General features: G+C 34.2%; 1 protein-coding gene across 6 annotated transcripts in view; it reads right to left on the minus strand.

Moving 5' to 3' along the window:
• LOC135212618 (tigger transposable element-derived protein 1-like) overlaps window positions 1-16,618 on the minus strand; it is a gene marked incomplete at its 5' end in the record, with an annotated part of 202,256 nt that overhangs the window by 102,667 nt on the left and 82,971 nt on the right. For all 6 annotated transcript variants that reach the window (XM_064246201.1, XM_064246200.1, XM_064246205.1 and 3 more), the window contains 1 exon segment: window positions 2,617-2,766. In XM_064246201.1, the coding sequence (XP_064102271.1) occupies window positions 2,617-2,766 (150 nt within the window).

A 16,618-nucleotide genomic window follows, 5' to 3' on the forward strand; every position in this document is an offset into this window, starting at 1 on the left:
TCTTACTTTCGTAGTTACAGGGTAATTAGTTAACGTAACTAAATAAGCCTAAAACATTGATCCATACAAGAAAATGCAATATTTCTTCTATTATCGTAAATTTTGATAATTATTGTCAAAGAAATTGGGAGAAATGGCATCTGTAGACATTCCCTGCGTCGAGAAGGAGACTTCAGGCTCAGCTACCAAGTCCAGTCATGATTTAGTGCGATCACAGACTTCAAGTAGTCTACACGTTCCATTTCACCTCTTGAAATTCGCTTGCTTTTACGTATGTTTATGTATGTTTCTGCAAGAATTTCATCATGCCAATGAAGAAAAGACAAGGAAAACATCTCGCTAACATACAGACGAAAAAAAATCGCTCAAGTATTATTACAGAATATCATAATATACCGTAGTTAGAGAAGAGAGAGGGAAGGGTTGCTTAGTAACGGCCCCGTCTTGCCCGACAGCACACGTCACACTCTGCCCAAGGCTACGATCTTTGAGCAAAGAGATCTTCATTTATGGTAAATAACAAAGTTTTGGTTTTTTAATACCCAAAATGGAATATGAAATTCAAAATAATCATGATTTATTAAATTGTCTTTGTAAAAAAAGAGTACACCTTCGAGCTTCACCTCTGACATTCTCTTGCATTTACGTTTGTTTATCTTTGTTTTGGGCAAGAATTTCATCATCCCAAAGAGGAAAATACAAGGAAAACATCTCGCTAACATACAGAATAATAAAATTCGCTGTAATAAGCCGAGTTAGTGAAGGGGAGAGAGAGAATTGTGTAGGAAGGAGTGCCCCATCTTGCCTCAAGCAGTGCCCCAGGCTGCGATATATGAGCAAAGGGATCATCATTTATGATTAAATTATATAAATTAAAATAGTTTTGGCTTATTAATACACAAAAAACAAATATACATTCATAATAATCATTATTTATTAACATTGTCTTTATAGAAATACGAAGGAAAACTTGAACGCCCGTATCTCAAAACTATACTTATTGACCTTCAAAATCTATCTTCTCACTTAGTTTTAAAGCTATAACATTGGAAGGTTTGGTATATAACTCAGAAAGACATTATAGAACAATCAAATAGAGCCCCTTTTTTTTTTTTCCAGTTTTTGTTTCGTCTTTTTTTTTTATAAATTTTTTTTCTCCTGATTTATAGGGTTATGTGTTTTTTACCATATTGAAAAATTCATATCTAGCAAAAAAATTACTTTTAGAAAAAAAAAAAGCTCCATTCGATTGGAGGTCTACATCAGGTCTATATATGGTAGTAATCCCAGGTCTTAATATTAAATATCAAGGGAGGAGATAGAATTTGAAAAAAGGTTATTTTCGGGATAAATCGCCCTGGCGTCACAAAACCGAAGGTCAGAGGCGAAAATCATATGCGGTTTGGAGATGTCCCAAGTCACCTTATTAAGTGGTATGAATATCAAAGTCCTGTCCTTAAAAAATGGCATTAGCCGGCCGGCCCCCTTAAAGTACAGGATTCCTATTATTCCTGCTTTTAAGAATAACCTTCCCATGTTTTGTGGGCCATCGTGCTAAACTTGCCCATTCACTATTACTTAAAGTACAGGATTCCTATTATTCCTGCTTTTTAGTAATAATCTTTCAAATGTGTGGGGCCATCTTCATTTTTTGAAGAAATTACACTCTACTCTTCCAGTAATGTTTTGTTTCTGGCTGAGAAATTTCTTCAAAAATGAAGGAATTCTTTTCACAACCCTAATCTAAGTTAAATATCACTCTAGTAACCTCTCCTCATGAAACCAAGTTTACAGTAAAATCTTAATATTGTAGTAGTACGTACTGATGTTTAAAATGTTTCTTACTGAAAATACAATGGTTGGGCATCATGGTCACAGTGTTTGTTAGCTGGCCTGTAGGGAGAAAAGTGGGCTTTTTCTTCTCGTTGCAAAGAAAATGATGAGGGGTCTGATAAGAGAATGGGTAATTTTGTGAAGTATCGGATGATGAAACAAGCCGATAGATTAATCCATCAACAGTTCTTTAGGGCAGGCCAAAAGCCTACTCAATCTTTTTCTCCTTCTGGTGTTGCTTCTCTTTCTCCACCTCTACTACCTGATAGGTTGATTCCTTTCACACTCAAATTTCAATTTAGGTACTGACAAATTACCTATGGAGCCATAGGTTACCTTTGAAGCAACCAATGTCTGATACAACTTCAGTTGCATGCAGTTAAACCATTAAAACTGAGGCATGCTTCCAGAATTAACCTTGTCACAAAGATCTAGGCTTGAGTGGCAGTAATGCATCAGTCTATTTTAAGAACTATTCTTCTTTTAGCAAGCCCTATGAGTCTAGCAACATGAATCAGTAGTCTCATTAGATAACCTGGCACATTATTTTGAAATGGATAGATCACATTACAAATGATGCTGTATTTTTAACAGAAAAAATGTGAGATAAGGTAGGACTGCAGCTTCACATGACAAACCCTTTCTTAAAACCAAAAAACACTCCAGATCTATTACCCACTAACAATAATGTAAAATAAAAATGATTAGTAGCTAGACCACTGTGTAGCATTTCTTAGGTCTCACAGGGCTGGCCTAAAACAATGTCATAATGGTTACACCTGCCTCTTCTTTGTCATGCTCCTGTGCCTGTTTTAACTTTTCTTCAAGTTCTGTTTTGTCCTTAATTAGATCATCTAACTGTTTTCTTGCCATGGCTGAAGACTTCTCCAATTCAGCATAAACTCTTTCTTGAACTCCACATTCCAATGACATCTGTAAATCATAATCAAATATGTATCATGAAAAAATATAAACTCTAAAATTAATATGATAAGCATATAAACTATTCTTTAGGCTTAATATTCATACTGGTCAATTTGCTGGCTGGAGGACTAAACTACTGAAAAGTTGAAATTTACTGAAAGTTCAAATTAACACCACACCAAATACATTTATAGAAGTGCAATCTTCATTTCACAAGTCCACAAAAAAGACTCTGTAATGCCATATTTGATGGTATAAAGGAACCCCCCCCCCCCCCCCCCCCCCCTCCCCACACACACACACAAATTCTTGAAATATACACCAGGGTTTTATAGCAAAGTTGAAGTTTCTAATAAGCTAATGTTTACCTAGATGTCATAGACTAGCAATATTTGTATCTAGCCAACCAGCAATATTTACTCAAACATCATCATTATTACTACTACCATTTTCATGTAGAGAGCAGACCTTCTTTGATACATGTTTTGTTGCAAATAATGGCAGATTTCAATGAATAAATTTTATATACAGGGTGCTTTCAATTTTTCTGATAATTTATTTTTCCAACTCAGCTAGGTTGTTGAGTAGAAATAAAATATTCATATTTATCAAAGTTGGGATATTCATCATTCATAGGTTAAGATATTTTATCAAAAAATATTTATTCTATTTTGGTTTTATTTTATCTTTTTATTGGAGATAGAAACCAAGGCAGGTAACTTCAACGGGATCTTGGTAGCTATCTTCTGGTATTTTTCCTTGGATAAGGGTATTAGGTATCCTTGTACTGCTACTAGGACTCCTTCAGGGGCTGGTGTCATTTTTCGACCTTCTCCGTGGCCACCATCAGGACGTTGGTGAAGACAAACTGGATGAGTACTGAGTTCAGATTGGTTTTTATAGGAGGGGTGGGTGGGGTCAAATTCAGTGTTAAATTATTATTGGAAGCATGGGGTCATCCTTCTCAGCTGCTGTAGAGTGAAATTCTCCTGCCCCTCCCCAGAGCTGCAATGGCACTGTCATGCAAGACCAGCTCCAACCATTGACACACAAGAGACAGCTTAGGCGGAGAAGGATGCCCCTCAGGCAACCAATTATAATTCAACACTCCTAAATTTGACTCCGTCCACCCCCAACCCTCCTATAAAAGCTGATCTGAACTCAGTTCTCATTGAGTTCGTCTTCACCAATGTTCTGATGATGACCACAGAAATGGTTGAAACATGCAGACTACATGCGTAAGTTTGGCATGGTCTCTAAAAATGCTAATAAATGCTTGAATTAAAGTTTGAACACTAAATTTTACCCTAATCATGCTCCCTAAGTGTTAAGCTAACTATTATATGAAATTAAAGTTACTGTAATTTGATTTAAAAGTTAGTTTAATATATTACCCTTTAAAAAGAAATAACTGGTTGGCATAAAAACAGTTACAGTAACTACTATATACAAACGTATCTATTTTCGTATATATACTAGCGTTACCCATAATTCATGGGATGCCATTTGGTTTTTCCCTCAGAGTAAAAAAAGTTATTTTTCTGTCACTAGGTAAACTTCATAAGTCTGTTATAAAGGAGGTACACAATTCAATAAAATATAGAAAACACGTATGTAAATAAGCAATGTATGCAGAGGGAGAATGTAAAATTCAATCAATTTAAAATCATGTTCTAGTGTGAGGGCTAAGTAAGAGAGAGAGAGAGAGATGCATATGACATGTGAGGTAAAACTATGGAGGGGTATCATCTTTAAATTGCAAATGGGGTCACATCTGAGAGTACATCAACTGTATGTTCTGTAATTACGTAACATACAGTGGGGCATTGCTTAGTCGCGGATCAGCAATCACAGAATCAGTAATTCACAGGTTTTTTCTTGGACCGCTTCTCATGCTCTATCGCTGGTATGAATCGCAGCATCGGGGGTTTGTGCGTGTTGCGTATGCAATTTTTATCGGTAGGCTAAGCCTCGGCTGCAGTCTGATAACCACCAACATACATGAAAAGACTCACATTATGATATCAACTGACAATAAAGGTAATAAAACCATTTTCACCTTATACAGTAGAGCCTCGGATCTTGACGCTAATTCATTCCATAAGGATCGTCAAAATTCGATTATTTCGAGATCTGAATCAAGTTTTCCCATAAGAAATAACTGGAAATGGAATAATCCGTTCTTGACCACCAGTTTTTACCCTACCTTTGCCTTTTTATACAATACATTACATGTAAAATACAGCTAACTAAGTTCAGCGTTATATGTATACTTTTAAATGTATATTACAGGCAGTCCCCGGGTTACGACGGGGGTTCCGTTCTTGAGACGCGTTGTAACCCGAAAATCGTCGTAAGCCGGAACGACGTTTGGAAATATGTCTTAAACTAATAAAAAGTTATAAAAACCTTACTTGTAATCCTTTGGTTACACTACATGTTTCCTGTAGTTTTATGTACACCTGGAGTTATTTTCATAAAAAAATGCTGGTTCTTGAAGGTAAAAACTATTGTAATCCTCTGGTGACACTACATTCTTGAAGTTTTATGTACAACCTGGAGTGATTTTGCCAAATCTTGAGGGCTACAAGAACAGTTGATTACTATTTACGTATCATATAGACTAATTAAAGTAAACGTATCTTTAAATAGGCTTATATATTAGTATCAACAAAACATTTCCTGGCATGAGTCAGAGGCTTTTTAATGAAACGAACACTTACTTCTCTGTCCTATCTGTTCAGAAAATAAACGTTACGTCAATCCCCGAGACCATTGTTGCCAAGACCTCTCTCTCTCTCTCTCACTCTCTCTCTCTCTCTCTCTCTCTCTCTCTTCACCTTGACATACGATTGCCCTAATTACGAATGTTTTTGAGATACAACAGAAAATAAAATTTGCGAAAAAATATATGCTTTGATATACAACGAAATATTTGAGATACGATTTTACGATGTGATAGTTGTATAGGCGACCGATAAATGGTGTTCAGTCTGTTTGTTGGTGCTGCATCGTTAACACGTCGTTGTTTAGTTCGTTGTATTTGTGCCTATTTTTCGTGTTATTTTGTCTATTTTATTATTAACCCTCTTACGCCGATTGGACGTATTAAACGTCGAGTCAAAAGTCTCCCGTATGCCGATTGGACGTATCATACGTCGGCTCAAAAAAAGTTTTTTTTAAAAATTCGCGGAAAAATACTTATAGGCCTACCAGCCGAAAACTTTTGTATCACGCGCCTTGGGGGATGCTGGAGTTCACGGATCAAGGCGGTTGTTTTGTTTACAATCGCTACGCAGGCGCGCAAGCGCGAATTTCTTTCTTATCGCACTAAAAAAGTATCAGTGACACATCTCGGAAAATATTATTTTTCGTCACTTTGACATAATTATTGCACCATTTTAAATTATCCTTTACATGAAGTATTATATATGAAAATGTGCGCAATTTCATGCAACAATAACAACTAAAAAATACTCCATGATTGTATAGCTTTTATCAATTTTGAAATATTTTCATATAAATAACGATAAGTGCAAAAATTTCAACCTTCGGTCAAATTTGACTCTACAGAAAAGGTCGAGAAACGCAATTGTAAGCTAAAATTCTTATATTATAGTAATATTCAATCATTTGCCTTCATTTTGCAACAAATTGGACGTCTCTAGCACAATATTTCGATTTATGGTGAATTTATGAAAAAACTTTTGTTTTTTCCTTACGTTCGTGCGATAAACTCTTCCGATAAATTTTTTTCGTGCGATTGTCCTAATGTTGCACCCTTTTAAATTGCCGTTACATAAAGTTTTATATATGGAAATGTGCGCAATTTCATGCACAATACAACAAAAACAAACCCACCCCATGGTTGTAGCTTTTATCAGTTTGAAATATTTTCATATAAATAACGTTAAGTTGCAAAAATTTCAACTTTCGGTCAACTTTGACTCTACGAAATGTCGAAAAAAAAAACGCATTGTAAGCTAAAACTCTTATATTCTAGTAATATTCAATCATTTACCTTCTTATTTTGCAACGACTTGGAAGTCTCTAGCACAATATTTCGATTTATGGTGAATTTAATGAAAAAAAAAATTACGTTCGCGGTGGTAACTCTTCCGAAAAATCAGAATTTTTTTGTTGTGCGATTGTTGAAGAAATGTTTGCACCATTTAAAATTAGCTGTTACATAAAGTTTTATATATGAAAATGTGCGCAATTTCATGTAGAATACAACTAAAAATGATTGAAGGTTGTACTTTTCTCTCTTTTTTCGAAATATTTGCATATAAATCACGATAAATAATAGAAAAAAAACCACGTTCGGTCAAAATTTGACTCTACCGAAATAGTTGAAAAAAAAACGCAATTGTAAGCTAAAAAAAACTCTTACGGCCTAGTAATATTCCGTCATTTTTCTTCATTTTGAAACAATTTGTTTGAAGTCTCTAAAACAATATTGTGATTTATGGTGAATTTTTGAAAAATATATTTACCTTCACCTCCGCGCGCCGATTCGCGGCCGCAAGTCTCCGAAATACGTACATGGCATTATCCTAATATTTGTTCCTTTTCATATTAGCCTTTTATAGAGTTTCATATATCAAAATGTGCGCAAATTCATGAAGAATACAATAAAAAATAATTGAAGGTTGTAGCTTTTTCCATCTTCGAAATATGTGCATATGAAAAAATATATATATTAAAATTTCGACATTCGGTCAAATTTAACTCGTCCGAAATGGTCGAAATCTGCAATTCTAATCTAAAACTCTTACAGTATCGTAATATTCAATCATTTGTCTAATTTTGAAACAAATTGGAAGTCTCTAGAACATATTGTGATTTACGGTGAATTTTTGTAAAAAAATATTTTTTTTGCGTCCGCGCGTTACGAATTCGTACATCATTTTGTGATAATATTTTTCCGGTGTTGCTTTTTATTGTTTTACAATGTATTATATATCAAAATTATTGCAATTTAGTGTACAATACAACGCAAAAAAAAAGTAACTGGTTAGCTTTGACAGTTTTCTGCACAGCGTGATTTGAATACAATTATGTAGAATTTTTTTTTTTTTTCGCTACCATATATCGCATTCTTTACATATGATAATGATATTACTTTTCATTTCTGATGGTTGCATTCTAAACTTCAGGCAATGACAAAAAAAAAAAAGGAGCAAAAAATGAACTCTTAATCTTCAAAGTACGCGCGCTGTAATTTTTTGAAAAAATTATTTTTTTCCACTTCCGCGCTCACTCCAAACCAGGCCCGGCATACGGGAGACGTTTTGATTTTTAGGGCTCCGGCTTAAGAGGGTTAACCATGGGTCCCAAAGCTAAAGACAAAGCAGGTGATAAGAAAAAACCCAAGAAAATTATTTCGATGAAAGCAAAACATGAAATTATAGCAAAGCATGAATGTGGCGTTCGTATCGTCGATTTGGCAAACGGAGTATGGTCGAAATCCTTCTCACAATATCCACGATCATCAAGCAGAAAGGAAGCAATAAAAACCTTACAAAGGCATCACCATTATTTCTAAACTATGAACTGATTAAAAAAAAAAATATAAATAACAAAATTAGTTTAGCAATGTTATTTCATTTGTGTTTATTACGCAGGTATTAGTGTACATACTTAAATAAAAAGAAAAAGAGAGCAAATCGTTCCCTGCCACCCTTCCCTACCTCCTCCCCCTGCTGGCCTCACGTCATCTTTCGTTGTGATAAGTAAAATTCCTTTCTTTTTTTATTGTGTGTGTTATTCTCGTTTATTTGTGTATAAATTGTGCATATTATATGTAATTTAGCCGTGTTTAGGTGTGGTTTCATAGCGCTAGAACGGATATTATACATATTACCTTAATTTTAAATGGGAAAAAGAAAAAATGCTAAGAGATACAACTGTTTTGATATACGACGAGGTAACGGAACAAATTAAATTCGTATGTCAAGGTTCCAGTACTGGATAATGTCTCTCTTTGGATACTTCGATTTTGCCAAATCTTGAGGGCTACAAGAACAGTTGATTACTATTTACGTATCATATAGACTAATTAAAGTAAACGTATCTTTAAATAGGCTTATATTATATTAGTATCAAACAAAACATTTACTGGCATGAGTCAGAGGCCGTTTAACGAAACGAACACTTCTCTCTCTCTCTCTCTCTCTCTCTCTCACCAGAAACTTTGTTTTGTTATTATTACTGGACACAAGCAATGATTTTTTCATTATTTGCGCTTTTTGGACTGTTATATGTAAACTTTGCGCACTGCAAGCTAGTATGTATTCATTCGCTCGGAAACTAGTGCCGCATATGAGGCGTCACTAAAAAACATCGAAAAATACGACATAAAAAGTGTCGAAAATCATCATAAACCTCAAAATTTTTGTTGTAATCTAACCAGAAACTATTTTTTATTAATATACTGTGCTAAACTATAAAGGATTTTTTATAATGTATGCGTTTTTTAAAAAGCGTCATTAACTCGGAGCGTCGGAAGCGTCAGCGTCGTAACCTTGGAACAAGCGTCGCCCAACCCTGGACGGATTTTTCCATTGAATATTTAGAAAAAGCGTTGTAACCTTGGAACGTCGTAAGCCGGAACCGTCGTAACCCAGGGACCGCCTGTATACTGTATAAAAGAAAACTGGTCTATGTCGATCTGATTGTTGACCGAACGCCATAGGCTACCTAGGTAACTATGCAAGTAGACTGCAGTGTAGTGGGTAAGCACAAAATGTGTTGCTAACATAATAAAACATTGAAAAGCATGTCTAATTATTACAGTGAATTAATAAATTATTAAAATTAAACCCAATTTATATTTGTTATCAAGAATTTACGAAAAATTGCCTACATTAACCCTTTCATGTCCAACTGATGTAATAGTACGTAAACATACTCTATCCCCTATCTATCCAACTGACGTAGCGGTACGGTACGTAAAATTTACCTAAATTTTTCGTACGTGTGGTAGGGGCATTTTTTTTTTATTTTCGGACAAGTAGCGATTTCCATAGGCTAGATCATACATTGGACCGTGTATCTCGGGTATCAATACGCCAGCAAAGTAGTTTCTGTTACTGCGCATGCTCCAAATCCCTGGCGTAGTAGTTCTCACAATGAAATCAGCTGATCGCACCTACACTTCCCTCTCAGTGAGCCCCAAAGCCATTTTTCTTAACTCTCCCTTTATTCTTCAACTTTTCCTCTACAATTTCGTATATTTACAAAGTAATTTCTATGAAAAATAACCGAGATAGGGCTTTTCAAAAATTTTTTATTCTAGCAATAAATGTTGACAAAGGTAAAAATTTCTTTTCGTTTCGATCAATTTATAACGTCAAAATGAAACTGTTGCCGTATCCAAAGCCATTTTTCTTGACCTTCCCTTTATTCTTCGTTTCCTCTACATTTTCGTATATTTACAAAGGAATTTCAATGAAAAATAACCGATATAGGGCTCTTAAAAAAAATAAATAATAGCGATAATTCTCACTATGCGCCGGGCGGAGCGCAATGTTTCTTATCCTCTTTTCTATCGATTTTTTCACCGGCTGGACTTATTCGTTTTCCATTTATTTATATGTCGATATTTAGGGAATTTTATTGGGTTTCTCATAAAAAATAATTCATTCGCCTGACTTTCATAGTTTTTGGGTTAGGAACAAAAATATAAAAAAAAAGTAAAGATTTTTTTTGTTTTTTTGTTAAATAACTCACATTTTTTCGTAATTAGAGAGCTGGGACTCTTATTCTGACTATTCCACCATAAAATACTAACATTTGGAAAAAAAGGACAGCAAAATGAACGTTGTTGGCATAAAATTTATATTTTTGCAGAATTTTCCAAATGATATTTTTTCGCACTATCGAGCGCTCCCAGACACCTCGGATATCTGGGGACACAGTACTCAAAACTAAGCGGATATGAAAGAGTTAAGTCGTCAGGATGTGGCATGAAAGGATGTACCATAGCGCAGGCCTGGTGGCTTATAGCGGGACTATGGTAGTAAACAAACCATATCGTCGATATAAACCTATAAACGTTTACGTTCAGTATTACAGTCGACTGTAATACTGTATACAAAATCACTTCAAAGCTATCTTTTAGTTAAATGTTATGATATAACGGTTTTACTAACGGTTTTGTTTCCATAAAATATCCTTATAAAACAGGAGCGTCTTCTACGACGGCAAATTTTTTTTCTAATATCAGGGTTGGTTTCAAGGTTATTGGACTAAGAAAAATAATTATGGTACATGGTAAATATATACACACATAAGTAAAAGAATCTTCTTAATTTCTATAATTACTATACCATTACGTTACATACCAGCATCTCTGAGTTTAATAACAGGCTAACCTCTATGAGGACACTTACAAACTAAGCATACAGATTGCGTTCATTACCGCGTACAGTGGTCCCCCCGTATTCGCGGGGGATGCGTACCAGACCCCCCCGCGAATAGTAAGAATCCGCGAATGTTTGGAACCCCCCTCTAAAAATGCTCATAAACTCCTATCCTAAGCACGCAAACACCAAAGTATCCCTAAAAAGACCATCCTTCATCAAATATACATAAAATATCTTATTATGGTTCATATTAATCTTTGAAATATTATTAATACTGTTTTAAAGTAAATCTTACATTTTATGTTTATACATAAATACATACTATGTACGTACTGAATGACTTAGTTACGTATGTGAAAATAATTCAGTCCCCCCATAAGTATTCAGTCATGCACGTTTTCTTTCATACTGTTACTATTTGAGACGGCCATTTTCTTTTTACAAGGGAAGTGAAATCACAAATACCAAATGTCTACTTTAAGTATTATCCTACATAAAATATACCATTGAATTGGTATTATTAATATCATTTTAAAGTAATCTTAAACATTTTACCATTAGAAATATATAAACAGCCAATAGCAGAGAGAGAGAGAGAGAGAGAGAGAGAGAGAGAGAGAGAGAGAGGAGAGAGAGAGATTAATTAAAACCATTAAATTCGTTGACCATTGTATGGCATTGTTACTATCCCAGCTCCGAGCGTCAGTCACTGGAGTTGAGGTAGGGAAATTGATACAGAAAAAGACGAAGGTAAGAATTTTCATTTGAAATTAGTTATCGTATTATTACTACTTCTATTATTATTATTATTATTATTATTTGAAAATAAAATAAACACGTGCATCTACCATAAAAAATTCTTTCATCTCAGTAAGAAAGAGGGGTTATCCTTACAAGTGAAATGGAAAGGTCATTTTCATCTCTTTAAAATACTACCATTATGAATTTTGTAATTATTATTACAAAATTCATAATTATTATTATTATTATTATTAAATAAACTGAAAATTATCAATAAACATTTTACATACTAGTACCATAAAAAGTTCTTTCATCTCGGTAAAAGAGAGAGAGAGAGAGAGAGAGAGAGAGAGAGAGAGAGAGAGAGAGAGAGCAGAGAGAGAGAGAGAGTTTATCTCTCTCTGTTCTCTCAAAAAATACTTATAACGCTTCCAGCGAAAGAGAGGGAGGGAGTTACCACTATGACACATTATCTTGTGTGGCAAAAGAGAGAGAGAGAGAGAGAGAGAGAGAGAGAGAGAGAGAGAGAGAGAGAGAGAGAGTGAGTTAACCTTAATTAAAAGTGACATGGATAGATTACTATTGTATTTCTTTAAAATACTATCACATAATATGAATTTTGTAATTACAGTTATTATTATTATTATTATTATTATTATTATTATTATTATTATTTGAAAGTATTAAAAACAAATAGTAAAAGTACTATAAGAAAATCTCGAGTCTCAGTAAATGAGAGAGAGAGAGAGAGAGAGAGAGAGAGAGAGAGAGAGAGAGAGAGAGAGAGAGAGAGAGAGAGAGAGAGACCTTACCTTACAGACCTTACAGTTCGTTCGGGTTGCCCCAGGTCCCTCAGTGTGAGGCACCTCCTAATGTCTACCAGAGAGTTGCTAGTACAACCTTCCGTATATTTTGCATCTTCCAATCTTGATGGTCTTGGGATGCAGTTTAGATATTTGTCGAGCTTATTCTTAAACACATCTACGCTCACTCCTGATATATTCCTCAGATGAGCTGGCAACGCATTGAATAGACGCCTGCAGTTATCGATGCTGGTGCTTAGTGGATTATGTCCTGTGTGCTTTCCTTATTTTTTTCCTGTATAGTTTTGGGCACTATCAATCTACCTCTGCTTGCTCTTTCTGATATTTTTAGTTCCATGATATTTTCTGTTATTGCCTTCTATCTTTGTTTCCATGCCTGAATTATCATGTAGCGTTCTCTTCTCCTTTCTAGACTATATAATAATTTTAAGGATTGTAGTCTTTCCCAGTAGTCAAGGTCCTTAACTTCTTCTATTCTAGCTGTAAAGGACCTTTGTACACTCTCTATTTATGCAACATCCTTTTGATAGTGTGGGTACCATAACATATTGCAATATTCAAGTGGACTATGAACATATGTTTTATAAAGCATAATCATGTGTTCAGCTTTTCTTGTTTTGAAGTGCCGTAACAACATTCCCATTTTTGCTTTACATTTTGCCAAAAGAATTGCTATTTGATCATTGCATAACATGTTCCTATTCATCATCACACCAAGGTCTTTAACTGCTTCCTTATTTGTGATTGTCTCATTATTAGGTCCCCTATATGCATATAGCTTTCCTTCTCTGTCTCCATAATTTATTGATTCAAATTTATCAGAGTTAAATATCATCCTATTTACCTCTGCCCAATCGTATACTTTGTTAAGGTCTCTTTGTAGAGCATTCCTATCTTCATCACAAGTAATTTCTCTACTTATTCTTGTGTCATCAGCAAAAACTACTCACTACCGAATCCTTAACATACTGTCTATGTCTTCAATCATAATAACAAAACAGTATTGCAGCTAACACCGTACCTTGTGGCACACCAGATATTACCTTGGTTTCATCCGATTTCTCATCGTTTGCAATAACTATCTGTTTTCTGTTGTGTAAAATTCTTTTAACCATCTTCCCTACTTATCTACGATATTGTGTTTTCTAATTTTCTTCGCTAATATATTATGGTCTACTTTGTCAAAAGCTTTTGCAAAGTCTAGATAAACCACATCTGTATCATTTCCGCTTTTCATATTTTTGAATATGTTCTCACGGTGGACTAACAGTTGGGTTTGTGTACTTTTTCCGGGTAAGAAACCGTGTTGTCCTATATTAACCCTCTTACGCCGATTGGACGTATTAAACGTCGAGTCAAAATGTCTCCCGTATGCCGATTGGACGTATCATACGTCGGCTCAAAAAAGTTTTTTTAAAAATTCGCGGAAAAATACTTATAGGCCTACCAGCCTATAAGTATTTTTTCCCAGCATCCTTGGGGGATGCTGGGAGTTCACGGATCAAGCGTTGTTTTGTTTACAATCGCTACGCAGGCGCGCAAGCGCGAATTTCTTTCTTATCGCACTAAAAAGTATCAGTGACATCTCGGAAATTATTTCGTCACTTTGAAATAATTATTGCACCATTTTAAATTATCCTTTACATGAAGTATTATATATGAAAATGTGCGCAATTTCATGCACAATACAACTAAAAAATACTCATGATTGTAGCTTTTATCAATTTTGAAATATTTTCATATATAAATAACGATAAGTGCAAAAATTTAAAAACAACCTTCGGTCAACTTTGACTCTACAGAAATGGTCGAGAAACGCAATTGTAAGCTAAAATTCTTATATTATAGTAATATTCAATCATTTGCCTTCATTTTGCAACAAATTGGACGTCTCTAGCACAATATTTCGATTTATGGTGAATTTATGAAAAAACTTTTTCCTTACGTTCGTGCGATAACTCTTCCGATAAATTTTTCGTGCGATTGTCCTAATGTTTTGCACCCCCTTTTAAATTTGCCGTTACATAAAGTTTTATTATATGGAAATGTGCGCAATTTCATGCACAATACAACAAAAGACAACCCTGGTTGTAGCTTTTATCAGTTTTGAAATATTTTCATATAATAACGTTAAGTGCAAAAATTTCAACTTTCGGTCAGCTTTGACTCTACCGAAATGGTCGAAAAACGCAATTGTAAGCTAAAAACTCTTATATTCTAGTATATTCAATCATTTACCTTCATTTTGCAACGACTTGGAAGTCTCTAGCACAATATTTTGATTTTATGGTGAATTTATGAAAAAAAAAAAAAAAAAATTACGTTCGCGCGGTAACTCTTCCGAAAAAATCAGAATTTTTTTTTGTGCGATTGTCGAAATGTTTTGCACCATTTAAAATTAGCTGTTTCATAAAGTTTTATATATGAAAATGTGCGCAATTTCATGTAGAATACAACTAAAAATGATTGAAGGTTGTAGCTTTTCTCTTTTTTTCGAAATATTTGCATATAAATCACGATAAATAGAAAAAAAAACCACGTTCGGTCAAATTTGACTCTACCGAAATAGTTGAAAAACGCAATTGTAAAGCTAAAACTCTTTACGGCCTAGTAATATTCCGTCATGTTTCTTCATTTTGAAACAAATTTGAAGTCTCTAAAACAATATTGTGATTTATGGTGAATTTTTGAAAAATATATTTACCTTCACTCCGCGCGCCGATTCGCGGCCGCAAGTCTCCAAAATACGTACATGGCATTATCCTAATATTTGCTCCTTTTTTCATATTAGCTTTTTATAGAGTTTCATATATCAAATGTGCGCAAATTCATGAAGAATACAATAAAAAATAATTGAAGGTTGTAGCTTTTTCCATCTTCGAAATATGTGCATATGAAAAAATATATATATTAAAATTTCGACATTCGGTCAAATTTAACTCGTCCGAAATGGTCGAAATCTGCCATTCTAATCTAAAACTCTTACAGTACGTAATATTCACATTTGTCTTAATTTTGAAACAAATTGGAAGTCTCTAGAACATTATTTAGAATTACGGTGAATTTTTGAAAAAAATATTTTTTGCGTCCGCGCATTACGAATTCGTACATCATTTTGTGATAATATTTTCCGGTGTTACTTTTATTGTTTTACAATGTATTATATATCAAATGATCGCAATTTAGTGTACAATACAACGCAAAAAAAAGTAACTGGTTAGCTTTGACCGTTTTCTGCACAGCGTGATTTGAATACAATTATGTATGAATTTTTTTTTTTTCGCTACCATATATCGCATTATTTACATATGATAATGAGATTTATTTTTCATTTCTGATGGTTGCATTCTAAACTTCAGGCAATGACAAAAAAAAGGAGCCAAACATGAACTCTAATCTTCAAAAGTACGCGCGCTGTAATTTTTGAAAAAATTATTTTTTCCACTTCCGCGCTCACTCCAAAACCAGGCCCGGCATACGGGAGACGTTTTGATTTTTATTTTTAGGGCTCCGGCTTAAGAGGGTTAAACAAATTTTATTTTTTTATAAATGTTTCATAATATTTTTTCTTCATTACCCTTTCATACACTTTCATAATATGTGATGTTAGACTCACAGGCCTATAATTACTTGCCTCTAGTCTTGATCCACTTTTGAAAGTAGGGGTGATATATGCTAATTTGTGCTCATCATAAATCTTGCCTGTATCTACACTTTGTCTTAATAATATTGCAAGTGGCTTTGCAATAGAATGAACTACTTTCTTTAACAAAATAGCAGGGACTCCATCAGGCCCTGCAGCAGCTCCATTTTTAATTTCATTAATTGCCTGCACAATATCAGCTTCATTAATTTCTATATCAGCTAAATATTCACTATTTTTGTCCCTTACTTCTATATCATTATCTTCATTATCTATTCTATGGG

The sequence above is a fragment of the Macrobrachium nipponense genome, chromosome 41 (genome assembly GCF_015104395.2).
Source record: "Macrobrachium nipponense isolate FS-2020 chromosome 41, ASM1510439v2, whole genome shotgun sequence".
Lineage (NCBI taxonomy): Eukaryota > Metazoa > Arthropoda > Malacostraca > Decapoda > Palaemonidae > Macrobrachium > Macrobrachium nipponense.